The 15,055-nt window shown below is 40.5% G+C and overlaps 1 protein-coding gene across 1 annotated transcript in view; it reads left to right on the top strand.

Moving 5' to 3' along the window:
* Positions 1-15,055, top strand: part of BAIAP3 (BAI1 associated protein 3) — a 554,780-nt gene that overhangs the window by 527,111 nt on the left and 12,614 nt on the right. Inside the window, exon 31 of the mRNA XM_077449095.1 lies at positions 1,260-1,380. Within this exon, the coding sequence (XP_077305221.1) occupies positions 1,260-1,380 (121 nt within the window). The remainder of the gene's footprint in view (positions 1-1,259; positions 1,381-15,055) is intronic.

Below are 15,055 nucleotides of genomic sequence, written 5' to 3'. Positions count from 1 at the left end.
GGAAGCAATGGCAGGCTTTTCTTTTTCCCTCATGACAGGTTCCTTTAAAGAGATCATGTCCTCAACTTAAAAAATTGCATGTCAATGCACGTTTTAACCACTTGCTTACTGGGCCAATTTTGACATCTCTCACATACATGTAAAAATAGGCTTTCTTTTTGCTAGAAAATTACTTACAACCCTTAAAGATTATATATTTTCTATCAGCAAAGGCCCTGGAGAATAAAATGGTGTTTTTTTGCAATTTTTTTTATGTCACCTGATATTTGCAAAGTAGTTTATCAAATGCAAATTTTAAGGAAAAAATACACTTTAATGAATTGTAGTGCACACAAACACAATATATTACTCAATTATTATTTTTATTTACGTAAAAGATGATGTTACGCCAAGTAAATAGATACCTAACATGTCACACTTTAAAATTCTAATTGTGTACCCCCATGGAAAAGCAACAAACTACAATACATTAAATTAGCCATAGGCAATACTTTAAAAGTCTTTACAGGTTGCCAGTTTAGAGATAAATAGGAGGTGTGGCACTAGAATTACTTTTTTAGGAGTGTCTAATTACTGTCCATGCTGGCCCAGTCCATTCACTTCTCCCTTCCCGTAACCTTTTATGTACTTGCTGGGGGAGGAGGGAAGGTATGGAGTGGCACTTGAGTTACAGCTGAGGTCTGCTGAGTCTGCTGAGGCCACTATCACCACCTTCTATAGTGGTGTCCAGCAGCAGTCTCAGAGTTTTTGGATGTGTACACAAAGGAGGCTTTTACAGGTAGATAACATGCCAAAATAATGTTAAATGCACATATAACCTGGCAACTGGCAAAAGTCAGCCCACAGCAACTCACACAAACGCATCGGATCATCAGTTTGAGAACCCTTGAAAGTCCTTTTTTCTATGTTTGATCATTATTATTGTTTTCAGAAGATAGCACACAGGGGTCCAGTGCAAGATACATAAAGCTTTGACAAGGCACACAGGCCATTGACGCAGTAATGGTTACGTGTGGAAAGAGTTTTTTTTCTAAGTAATACAACAATTTCCAGTCTGGAAATTACATTACAGGTTATTTGAACATTTCAGACCTGTCCAGTCGATATTTGGCCTTATATCCCAGGATTATCTATTACAGCTGTGTTCTGCACTTTTGTAATCACTTGTATTATGCAGCAGTCTGACCTCAGCTATTGGTAAGTTTATCCCCTGTTCTCTTGTGCTAATGCGCATATGGGACAATGTTTTGTCTTTCCAGAGGTCAGCTGAGCACAGTAAATATGGAAGGATTAGTGTGAAGTGCTATTATGAGACCTCGGAGCAGAAACTCTATGTGGAAGTGCTTCACGCTGCAGATCTTATCGCACTTGATGCAAATGGTGAGTTTTAAGTACCTCAAAGTGTAACTCTATCTTTTGGGTATTATTTGGTGTAAGCACACATTTAGCAGCCTTTAAGAGGCCCAGAGCCATGTGTTTTGAAGGATCCACTCACCCATTACTGTTAGGACTCAATGTACCCTGAAAGTAGCAGTCCAGCAGTGTGCAAAGGTGTTTGCTTTTTTTGTTACTGGGAACACATATTTTCAGATGATTTGCATTGTGCTGGTGGCCATGCTTGGAAGGTGCCACTAGGTAAGCAGCAAGGAGTGTGTGATGGTGCTAAGTGCATCTGCCATGCGGGAGTCTATGTAGGCATAATTGGGTTGTGGGGAGATGCAGCATGGTGCGGTGGCAGGAAATGCAGAGTGCAGTTGCAGAGAACAGAACTTGAATTAATGCAGAATCCAGTAATTCACAACAACCCAGGGAAACATTCAAAGCATATAACAGCAGTATGTATTAGAGCAGGTCTCAGACATGCCGAAAGCATCTTTCTTGAGGCTCAGAATGCAGCCTGGCTAATCTGTACTTCCAGAAAGGATGGAGTGATCCTATCCTTTCCCTACTCGTCTGGAACCTCTCCCTTTCACTAATCATTGTCCCTGTCAGAAGGGTGACCTGTTCCTACACTACCCACATGCAAAATGTGCACCAAGCCTTGCAGCAAGGGTCTTAAATAGACTCTGCCTTACCCAAGTTGGTCGCCAGAGTCACATGGGGTGGCAGCATCCAACCAGATAGCTCCCCAGTGACCCAGAAAACCATAGAGGAACCATGTACCTCTTGACTTTCTCTCCGCTGCGATGCTGCTGTGGCTCAACACCACCTGCAGTAGAGAAAGCAGACTGCACCTGCCTACGGGGTGGCCTCTGAAACTGCCATCTAGACTTGCTGTAATAGTCTAAAGCATGGGTCATGTGATCTCTGCTGATTAGCCAAACTTAAAGTAGAACTAAACCTTTCAAACCCTTTGAAGTTGAAGAAGGCACCATCTTAGCCTCTTTTTATATCTGCAGGTGCCATTGTGCTGCACATGTGATCAACTGTGATACCATCCATTTGAGGGCTTGAAAGTTCATGTGAGAGCTGACATAAGCACACTGACAATCATGACATTTATCTCCAGAGGCATGCCTTTAATGTAGCATACACTGCTAGTAAGCAAAATGTAAGACACATTCACACTGGCCTGTGAGCAGATCCTCTGCTTAATTTAAGTCAAAAGTTATAGATGTCACTTTTGTGACATCCATGTCCATTCAGTTATTTGTGCCCAGACCCTACCATGCTAGGTCTATGGGCAGGCAGATGTAAACATGCATCCGCTTACATCCAACTACCACAGATCCATCACGATTGGGTCCAAAAAATGGAAAAGGATGCAGACCTTTTCCATTTTATTTTTTAAACCTAGATGAACTCAAAGGTAATCAGATGTAAACAATCGTATATCCATTTAAACACACTTGCCTATAGAAGCTTCTCTTCAGATCTGCTGGAAAAACTGACATGCCGATCTGAACTGAACAGTCTTTTGAAAGAACTCTAAATAGTAACATTTCTGAATATAACATTGGTATGTGTAATTAAGGATTTAATACCATCTATTGAACATTTCTAACAAAAGCTCTTTTGGTGGGAAAAGTTTCATTTTAAGTAACTGATCATTTCCTTAAGCAGATATCAGATAATCAAATGCATAAGCCTTTAGACATCTGACCAGTGTTTAAGAGAGATTAGAACAGCATTTGCACAAGGAAAAGTATTTCTTCTCTTCTAGTATACTTTGTTTCTCTATCCCAACATGATTTTTTGTTGTGACAATGAACATACAAAGTCATCTGAATACTGATGTAAACCCGAAAAAAGTAAAAAAATGTAAAAACTATTGACAGTCTTCCTTTAACAGGCATGTAGTATATAACATACAGTATATCAAAGAGGTAAGCTACATTAATTGGACTAGAGTAGGTTAACCCAAGTTTTTTAGTAACAGTGGAGTTTAGAGTAAGAGGAGAGTTACACCACAGGCCCCAAGCCTGGTGCAGTTTAAGAAGGCAGTTTCTTTTCTCATGAATAACCTTTTCATAACTGATGTTCTGATTAATTTCCTCTAAGCTACTGTTGGGGGGGGGGGGGGGAGTTCATCCATTTAGTGGCTTTAGCTTTACGGGTCATTACAGCATTTCTCTCAGGAATATTCTAGTATTGTGTGACTAAGATTATTCATCTAGCATATCAAACTAATTTCAGATGTACACAGGAAGGGGGGTTGCAGTAGTGGTGCTGCCATGGTGGCCACCTGCATCAAGTGCTCAGAGATCACCAGGCATTTCCAAAAGAGATGCATAAAGTCTGTCTGGGATTGGGTACACTATATGCAGTTAAGGGTAGCCACATGTTCTTTAGAATGCAAGCAAGCAGAGAGATAGAAAGGTTAGATGAATGATGTATAATTGAATCATCTTATTATTGGCCACAGGTAAAACCAGCACGTGTGAGCAGCAGATATCATCCCATTCCTCCATAGAGTTAGTTGGTATTAAGGCATGTCATTTAGTCTTAATAGCCAATAGAGTTTTACCCAGATTAATGTACGACAAATGTAAATAAAGGGTGGAGATAAACCCTTTTTGTACCTATTCATTTTAAGACCCTTATTAATGGATAGTTAGAGATTATCATAATCCCTAAACTGTACCTTCAGGCCGTGTCACAATTATGAAAAAGACAGATGAAACGTAAGACTTTATTAATCATTATTTTTATTATTATACAAGATTTATATAGTAGCAACAGTTTGCACAATGCTTTACACACACTATAAAGGCAAACAGTACATTTACAAAACAATACAAGAGGGTTAGGAGGGCCTTGCTCATGAGAACTTACAGTCTAATAGGTTGGGACAAGTGGTACAAAGGGTAATAATTGGGAGGGATAAGTTAATGGAAGAATTAAAAATGGAATTAAGTTCCTAGAATTAAAGAAGTTTGTTGGCACTATCACAAACATGTAAGTTTGTATATACAGTGGGGCAAAAAAGTATGTAGTCAGCCACCAATTGTGCAAGTTCTCCCACTTAAAAAGATGAGAGAGGCCTGTAATTGTCATCATAGGTATACCTCAACTATGAGAGACAAAATGTGGAAACAAATCCAGACAATCACATTGTCTGATTTTTGAAAGAATTTATTTGCAAATTATCGTGGAAAATAAGTATTTTGTCAATATCAAAAGTTAATCTCAATACTTTGTTATATATCCTTTGTTGGCAATGACAGAGGTCAAATGTTTTCTCAAAGTCTTCACAAGATTGTCACACACTGTTGCTGGTATGTTGGCCCATTCCTCCATGCAGATCTCCTCTAGAGCGGTGATGTTTTGGGGCTGTCGCTAGGCAACACAGACTTTCAACTCCCTCCAAAGGTTTTCTATGGGGTTGAGATCTGGAGACTGGCTAGGCCAATCCAAGACCTTGAAATGCTTCTTACGAAGCCACGCCTCCGTTGCCCGGGCAGTGTGTTTGGGATCATTGTCATGCTGAAAAACCCAGACACGTTTCATCTTCAATGCACTTGCTGATGGGAGGAGGTTTGCACAAATGCAGCAGAAGATTGAGGCAAGGCAGGAAGCATGGTTCTGGAAGCTATTAGCATAAGGACAGATTTTTGCCAGGTAATTTTTAGTCCAGGAATTCTTCAGTAGTATATGTAGCATAGGAAAATTAAGAAATTGGTTCATGAAGAAATAGTATTAAATTATCAGCATATAAGCCTATTCTCAATTTTCCCTGATGTTAGCTGGGCTCTCTGTTGCATATAACAAAAAGGGGGCAAAGAGTAACCTTGTCTCATTCCCAGATTGAGAGGAGAAGATGGGGAGATGAGGCCATTGACCAAGATTATTAGATTGTGGATGGCATGAAGTGTGTTTATCCATTTATGGACAAAATAGTAAACACAGGCATTCGAGAAGGGCCATTCTATAGAGTCAAACCCTTTAGCCATGTCCAAAAAGGCCAAGGACAGGAACATGCCTTTAGGATATAACTTCATAACTGAGCCAGAATTTAAGCTCTATGGATCATGATGGTAGTTTAGATTACAGGCTTGAATTTCATTTGCTAATCATGAATACAAAAGTATAACAGTGTTCAGTCTAGTGGCGAGGATTTGTACTAGGATTAGATATGTTTTGTAAGTGCAGAGGTCTCTGTTTATAAAATTCACAGAAACCAATTTAAACAATTTAATATACCACCACCATCAGTAAGTATAGAGCCTTCTGCACTCTATGTAAAAATAGAGGTAAAGAATTGTTGTTTAGCAATTTAGGCTAAGGCTGGGTTCACATATATGCAGTGCAGGACAACGCATGTTTTAAGGTAGAAATCGCATTGCATTCCTATTCAAATCACATGCAATGTCTGTGCGGTCCCTTTTTTTCTCCCCACATGGGTGGTTCACACCTATGTGATCCGATTCTGTCAATCACACTGCATTTTGGCAAACAATTTTGGGGTGTCATTAACTTAACATTGACATCCGCTGCGGTTCGCATGAACACTGTGCGATTTTAATGTGGTGCGGGAAACACAGGATTCACTGCGTTTCCCACGACACATATATGTGAACTGAGCCTTAGGTGGGTTACCATAGTCAAAATATGTTTGCTTAACAGAATATCTTTTGTTTGGCATTCCCTAGTAACCTAGTAAGGTATATTAAGATGATGATTGACTAGGTCACAATTCAGCTCTATAGGGTTTCTTATAAAGTGGGACTCTGTGTCATCAGAGGCATTGGTAAGTTCCTCAAAAGCTTGACAAGAGAACTTAGAGTAGATTTGTGCTAACTGTTAAAGTGAAACTAAAGTCAAATACTAACTAAGCCTAAACCTATTCCTACCCCCATTCTAACAACCTTTTTAAAAGAAAAGAAGTCTGTACTTACATATGCTGAGGATGAAACGGTCCAGTGACCTCATCTCTACAGCGGCTGGCTTTAGTGAAAAAGAGTGATGCCCAACAATGGCTGCAGAGCTTGGGCACTGACATCACCCTTAAGCTTACTATGGATATCCATTGTCAGCTCTCCCTCCTCTAAATTTAAGCCAGCGCTGGGAACCAATCATGTGACCAGACCTGAGCAGCCTCAGAATAGGTGTGTATACACATCCTTCCTTTCAAAGGGTAGATAGAATAAGCTTAGAATGGAGATGGGAGCAGGTTTAGGCTTAGTATTTTAATGGAATTCAACTTTAAAGTGATAATAAACATAATACGTAATAAACATGTTATACTTACCTGCTCTGTGCAATGGCAGCCCCTGATCCTTCTTTCCTGGGGTCCCCCGCCAACACTTCTGGCTCCCCCCCCCCCCACTCCGATTGCCTCCATTGTAAGCCCCTTGCTATATGGGCAATGGTGCTGGCTTATTTCAGTCCACACTTTGTGTGTTTATTGACACACAGCATGGGTCGGCTCCATCCCCTGCTCTCTCCTCACCTGCTGTGATTGACAGCAGCAGGAGGCAATGACTCCCCCTGCTGCCTTGATCACCAGTGAGGATAGAGATTGTGGAGAGAGCCGCAGCTCCAGGGCACAGTGCTGGATTGAGATCTGTATAAGTATAAGGGGGGGCTGCACGGAGAATGCATTCAGGTAAAAAACCTTCTACCCTTAGTGCCACTCAAATTCATTGAATGCACCACAGAGAGTATTATAAACAGATGTAGCATTATGATTCTCTAAGAATAGCTGAATTTAATCAGGAATACCATCATTGGACCCAACTGGTCCAAGCCAAAAGGGATCCATTTTTCATTTAGGCTGTGGGCCTGCCATTCGGAATGTAAGGTGTAAGATATACCTCTTGTCAAATAAACAATGGATTCCAGTATAGTCAGTCTTTAGCACTGCCCAGCACAACGCTAATGCAAGAGAATGCCAGGTATAAAAGACGGGAATGCCTTTATTTCCGGGTGCAAAGGTTGTCAAATATCTATCCAACACATTTCAGAAGCGAGTGGCTGGAGGATAACGGGGTGAGGTACAGAAGGGGGAATAGAAATGCCTTGTCTGTAGAGGACTGGTTTCAATACAATGTTACAAAAGTATACAGACTTTTGGGTTTTGTGCCATAAAGGTCTTAGCAACATAAGGTATATTTAGTGAAGCAGGAGGCGAGTGGTATAATCCAATAATAACAAAAAGTATATATTTTATGATCGAGTGTATGATTAGATGATGGCATACGTAAAGATATCCTGATATATTTCCATTGAACAGATTTGTGAACCAAGAGGGATACTCCCCTGGAATATGAAGTATACCACGAGTATACCAAGCCCTCTCCAGCCATCATTTACAGAGACAATGAACACTTTCTTTTACCAGATGTGTCTCCTGTAGGCAGATTATTTTAGCATTAGATTGTTGATGTTGAGTGAAGACCACTGTATATTTATATGGCCTGCCCGTGCCTTACCATCCCATGTATCCCCATCATCATGGATACTCTTGGTAATAATTAAGAGAGGAGTATAAACCCCCAGTTCTGTATATATTTACCTTTATGGATAAGGGTAAGGGGGAAAAGCTGTCAATAGTGAGACTAGGTTCACACTACTGTGGCTGTGATTTGATCTGATTTTCAGTGTGATTATGTTGTATGACTTGGTTGCGTTTTTGATTTGGTTTGTATATTCTATTGGGCCAAAATCAAGCTGGAATTGCTCCAGTAGCACAGGACCTTCTTCCAAGCTTGAGCTATGCTGAGCTGCACTGATGTGAAACTCAAGTACTGAAACTGTACTAGTGTGAACTAGGCTTTACCCAAATTGAGAATTAAAAGGGATGACAAACAGCACTACCTGCATAGAATTTGCATAGTAGTGCCATTGTAGAGTTTTCCCTGTGCCTGTGTGGGTTTCTTCTGGGACCTACAATTTCCTCCCAAGCTCCAAAGACTGGTAGGTAATTTGGCTCCTGACTAAATTAGTATCTAGTATCTCTATGCATTACAGTGAGTAAAGCTCTGTACACACGACCAGAATATCATACAAAAAATTCCACGTTTGACGTGATCATATGATAATCTGATCGTTAGCACACAGCTGTTGTCCGAAATTTTCTGAAGGGACAAACACGAACAATTTGCTCATACGATACCAGAACATACAATTTTTGTTTAATCAGTACAGTTTTCATCTGAAACAATAATAAAAATACACTACAACACATTACATCACTTCCAAATTTTTATTCTGTCATACAAGAATTTTCATATTTTAGTAACCTATTTGTTTTCAATATGGAGATTAGCATCCAAAAAAAGGACAATCATTCCTCCAATAATCTCATTGTGTGTACTAAGCTTTAGAGACCATAGATTGTAAGCTCTTTGAGGGCAGGGACTGTATGACTGTGAACATATAATATACAGTTACAGTAGGTCCATATATATTTGGACACAGGCACAATTAGAATTAGATTTTTAAGGTATTTACCAAAATATATTCAAGCTGTAGTTATATAATGGATATGGGCCAAAAGTGCACACTCTGAGGTTTAATTTGAGGGTATGTACATCCAAATGAGAGGAAGGGTTTAGGAATTACAGCTCTTAAGATTAGCCATCCCCCTTTTTCAAGGGACCAAATGTAATTGGCCAGTTGAATCAAGAGCTGTTTCATGGCCAGGTGTGGGCTAATCCTTTGTTATTTCTTCATCAATTAAGCAGGTAAAAGGTCTGGAGTTGATTCTAAGTGTGGTAATTGCATTTGGAATTTATTGCTGTGAACCTACATCATGCATTCAAAGAAGCTATCCATGAAAGTGAAACAGGCCACTGTAATACCGCATACACACGATTGGAAATTTGGCCAGGAAAATGCGATCGTGTGTATGCTCCATTAGACTTTTGCTGGCCGAATGATTGAGAGCATGTTCTCAATTTTTCAGTCGGAGAAAGTAAGTGCAAGTCTCTAAGGGGAGTGGAAGTCCAAGCACTGTGTTGTGATTGATGATCACAAGAACAACATAGAGATTATTTGAAACTATACCATTCTTCGATTTTTTGCAAGTTTATGGACTATTTACGAGCACTTGATTAATAGAGACTTAAAGGCTTTATACATGTCACAGTGTTTTTCTTCTTTTTTTAGGCATGAAATATATTTTTATGATTTGTCACTGATCATTCAGGTGTCATCAATATTTATTGACATCACTAGTACTTACTTTCATTTGAATTATTGTGTACTAATTTTCACAATTTGTGTCTGATGTATTAGGTGCTTTATAAGTACCTGTAATAAATAAATTAAAAAATCAGCTAAGAACCAGGTAGAAATACCTGAGTATACCAACAGGATATTACCCACATAAATATATATATATATATATATATATATATATATATATATATATATGTAAGTAATTTGGCACAGCAAAGGCCATTAGTGTGTACAAAGTGTGACTGGTGCACAATAACCAAGTTTACATTAGAACCATTGATATAACCATCTGAGCATTTTGAGATGCAATTCTCCCATCTAATGGCCTTTCACATTAAAGCAGAAAACTATAAGACCCGTGCAATTTCTTATGGTTTTCTTTTTCTCATCAACCTGCAATAAAAATGTTAGGCACAACAAGGGTTAAGAAAGTGTAAACCGTAAGGAATTGCAATGGGTCCAGGTGTTTAATATACATGTAGATCCCACATGACCTATGGACATTTATAAAAGGTTAAATTTCTCTTTGTGACTGAGATGGAGAGGATAAAGTTCACCTAGCATCCTATGACAATAGACAGGAAGGGAAAGTTCCAAAGCAATTATAGTCTGTAGAGTAAACAAAAAGAGCCTACCAGAAGCCACTGATCTTTAGGGGAACAGTCCTAGGATGAAGATGACAATCAGAAGAAGCCCAGGAGATATTATTCCGCAAAGACAATTCCTGAGCAGGGGATTTCCTGTAGCAACTTAGAAACATGGTCTCACTCACCGAGTAACAAGAGTAAAATAGTTGTAGGGTGTAGCAATTTTATCAAGGAGTCATGTGAAGCAAAATCTTCTTAGGTTGCTATTTAGTGCAAAGCCAGTCCATGACATGTTCAGGAGTGTTGGAAAAATGTACTCTCCAATTGTCAAGTACTTGCAGTCATGCTGGATATGCCATGGGGTAAACAAAGCCTTTGCTATGTAATTCATGCTTGGCTTCAATTAATGCAGCCCATGGTTTTCGGAATACCAAAAAAGTTAGGCAACCCAGCAAGATGTTTAAAGATAGCTTTATGTTTAAGTTTAGGTCCATTTCAAGGGGTTGCCAGATATGTAGCATCTGCTCTATAACCTCTAAGCCCTAAATCGGACAAGCAAATCATTGTTTCTTAATAATACATTACTGGACAGAGGTTCTTTAAAAGTTCTTAGAAGTTCTTAGACCACTGGGTTTTGCAGCTGCCTTCAGGTGATTGGACACTGACAAACAAAAGCTGTAGGAACAGCCCTATATAAGACCTACCACTTCCAGCAAGCATTAGTTTTCTGCTGAGAGAAGCAAACTCCTTTGTTATTTCTCTTTCTGCTCTTTTTTTTTTTTTCACTTTTATTTAAGATTTTCACCTAGTAAGATTAATTTGCTGGTATATAGCAGCAGGTAATTCTTTAGCTGAGCCTTGGGGGACCGTAAAGGCCAGCCTGAAATGTTGCTAAGGGCACAGGACCATACTTTTGGTGCTCACTTTAGCAGCCAATGCAACATGATGAGTCAGCTGCAGGATGCTCTAAAAGTCCATCTCCGGTGGAACCCAGTCTCTGAAGACCCCTTAGAGGGGTATGCCCACCAGGAGAGCAGTTCAGTCAACCCACCTTTTAAATTTGGCACCCTTTTTTCCTCAAGCTGCCGGGGTTTGGGCCAGAAGAACTGCTGCACCTGCCCAGCCTCCTTCCCATCGGGCATACTGCGCATGTGCATGCCGCTTCTAGTCCCTGACACCACTACTGTAAACACATCCATCTTTGTTTGGCTTCCACGGAAGTTCAAATGTACAACCCCAAATCCTAAAAAGTTGGGACACTGTGTAAAATATAGATAAACAGGTGACAAAGATGGTACCTAAAGGGAGAAGGTATTATATTGCCTCTTCCAGCCCCTCTCGTTGCCGTACCTTTGTTCTCACCACCATGCCAGGGTATTCTATTGTATCTCCCAACCCTGGCGGGAGGGCCTGGAAGATAAAATAGAATACTCTGGCAGAGAAAAAAGGGGGCTGGAGCCATGCTTGGTGTACCATTCACCTTTAGGCACCTGATCGAGATTTTAGGGATGTGGTGCAGCATTGTGGGCTGAGCAGTCTCTGAGGAAGTTGGGTCATTAATGAAACTGGTCAAAAGTCAGTGTTTCTCCCATTTGATCCAGTGGTGGTGCTCTCCATACTCCTTTATGATGGATGGGCTTTTGCCTTTATACTTGGTATAAAGCCTTTACCATTTGAATTTCTGTTTGAGTGATTAGACTATTTTATATTTTTCTCTGCTTTGGTCATCTGCTCAGTGGGCTCTTGGGTGACATCTAAGCCATGCATATAAAGTCTTGATGGTCCCTGTAGAAGTCTGCATGTGGACATCTGTGTACTATCAATGACAGGTTTAATCCATCTGGAGACTGGGTGATGCTGTGCCAACAATATTAGCCATTTATAAACGGTCTCAGTGGTCCTTGTAAAAGTCTGCATGTGGACATCTGTGTACTACCAATGACAGGTTCAATCCACCTGGAGATTGGATGATGCTACTATTTACATGTTGTCTCGGTGATCCCTGTTAAAGGGAATATGTGGCCTTTCTCTTTTTGACAGATTACATATTTTTCATGGAAGAAGTGGATGACCTAGCATACAGTATTTCTGATTATTTCATTTAGAGAGCTATTGTAGGAACTGCTGTTATTTTGGGAGAGTACCGCCACTATTGCTATATGATCAGTATATCCTTGTTATGTATATGTAATCTATTTGGTACAAGTGCTTTGATATATTGATAAATATTCTAGGATGTATTTATAAATTTCCTGAGGATTATCTTGGGAGTAATCTGGATTTAATAGCATTTAACTTGTGTTTTGTGTCTTCATACTTTCTTTATAAGTACCATATTTTCCGGCGTATAAGACGACCTTTTACACTAAGGCTGGGTTCACACTGCTGCGGGGGGAGATCCGGATGTGATTCGCACAGCAAATCACATCCGATCTCCGTAGCACTGCGAGTTCAGCCATACAGATAGTATGGCTGAACTCGCAGCTGTCCCGCAGCAAACTCGCACAGGACCCTTTTTTGGGTCCGCAACGGAATCGGATCGCATGGGGGTTCACACCATGCGATCCGATTCCTGTGCGAGTCGGCAGATCGCACTGCGATATGCCGACGGATCTGGGGGTGTCATTAACATAACATTGACACCCCCAGCCGTCCGCATAGGGCAGTGTGAACTGCCGGCGGGAGGTATGCGATGCGGGAAAACGCCGCGGATTCGCGGCGTTCCCGCATCGCAATAGTGTGAACCTAGCCTAAAAGAAAACAGCCAAAAAGCGGGGGTCGTCTTATACGCCGGGTATAAAGCAAAGCCGTCTTGTATGCAAGCCGCCCGCTGCATAGCATCCCTCTGGCTGCTTACTGAATGTGCGGTAATACTGTATACACCGCTGAGCCAATCCTGGCAAGCGATGTATTCTATTAGTGAATACAAAGCCTTCTCGGATTGGAGTAACCACATCTGCCAATCCGAGCAGGCTACATACGGTAGCCTGCTCTGATTGGCTTTGAGAGTCAGAGGCGCGGGCTGATGATGTTACAGCCCCTGCCAATCCGAGCAGGCTTTGTATTCATTAATAGAATACATCGCTCGCTGTGATTGGCTTAGCGCGGTATACTGTATGTATACTGTGAGACAGTGTTAACTGTTACACAAAGCGCTACTGAATATACAGCATTACCGCACATCCAGCAGGCTGACAGACTGGTCAGAAGGGGGTCGTCTTATACGGCAAGTATAGCACAAATCCAACATTTAAAATGGAAGATTAGGGGGTCGTCTTATCTGCCCAGCCGCCTTATACGCCGGCAAATACGGTAATAAAATATGTTTGTTATACAGTTGACTGCATAAGAGTCAGGGAATGACTATTTCCCTTAAGTGATTTAAAGTTATTGTAAAGGATCGCCTTGTCAAACAACCCATTCAGTTTAAAATAGAAATTAAATGGAAAACATTTTTGTATACCGTTGTGCTCATAAGTTTACATACCCTGGCAGAATTTATGATTTCTTGGCAATTTTTCAGAGAATATGAATGATAACACAAACATTTCTTTCACTCGTGGTTAGTTTTTGGCTGAAGCCATTTATTATCAATCAACCACGTTTACTCTTTTTAAATCATAATGACAAACCAAACTACCCAAATGACCCTGATCAAAAGTTTACACACCCTGGTGATTTTGGCCTGATAACATGCACACAAGTTGACACAAATGGGATTGAATGGCTATTAAAGGTAACCATCCTCATCTGTGATCTGTTTGCTTGTAATTAGTGTGTGTGTGTGTGTGTGTGTGTGTGTGTATTAAAGGTCAATGAGTTTCTGGACTCCTGACAGACCCTTCCATCTTGCATTTAGTGCGGCATTGAAGTTTCTGGATTCTGAGTCATGGGGAAAGCAAAAGAATTGTCATAGGATCTGCGGGAAAAGTGTTCAAACTCGAATCAAGAAGTGGAAAATTAGGGGTTCTGTTGAAATAAAAACCACGGTCAGGTAGACCAAATAAAATTTCAGCCACAACTGCCAGGAAAATTGTTCAGGATATAAAGAAAAACCCACAAATAACTTGAGGTGAAATACTGTTTCAAGATGCACAATAGGAAGGCACTTGAAGAAAGATGAGCTGCATGATCGAGTCTCCAGAAGAAAGCCATTACTACGCAAATGCCACAAAGTATCCTGCTTACAATATGCCAAACAGCACAGAGACCAGCCTCAATCCATCTGGCACAAAGTAATTTGGAGTGATGAGATTCAATTGAGCTACAACTATAAATGCTACATTTGGAGAGGAATCAACAAGGCCTATGATGAAAGGTACACCATTCCTACTGTGAAACACGAAGGTGAATCACTGTTCTGGGGATGTGTGGGCTACAAAGGCACACGAAATTTGGTCAAAATTGATGGCAAGATGAATGCGGTATGTTATCAAAAAATACTGGAGGAACATTTGCATTCATCAGCCAGGAAGCTGCGCATGGGACGTATTTGGACATTCCAACATGACAATGATTCAAAACACAAGGCCAAGGCGACCTGTCATTGGCTACAGCAGAATAAAATGAAGGTTCTGGAGTGGCCATCTCAGTCTCCTGACCTCAATATCATTGAGCCACACTGGGGAGACCTCAAATGTGCAGTTCATGCAAGACAACCCAAGAATTTACAGGAACTGGAGGCTTTTTGCCAAGAGGAATTGGCAGCTTTACCATCTGAAAAGATAAAGCCTCATCCACAAATACCACAAAAGACTTCAAGCTGTCATTGATGTTAAAGGGGGCAATACATGGTATTAAGAACTGGGGTATGTAAAATTTTGATCAGGATAATTTGGGTAGTT

Source organism: Lithobates pipiens, unplaced genomic scaffold (assembly GCF_037356315.1).
Source record: "Lithobates pipiens isolate NorthernLeopardFrog02 unplaced genomic scaffold, aLitPip1_a1.2 Scaffold_22, whole genome shotgun sequence".
Classification (NCBI taxonomy): domain Eukaryota; kingdom Metazoa; phylum Chordata; class Amphibia; order Anura; family Ranidae; genus Lithobates; species Lithobates pipiens.
The sequence above is the reverse complement of the archived record's forward strand: the minus strand, read 5'-3'. Positions and strand labels throughout refer to the sequence as shown.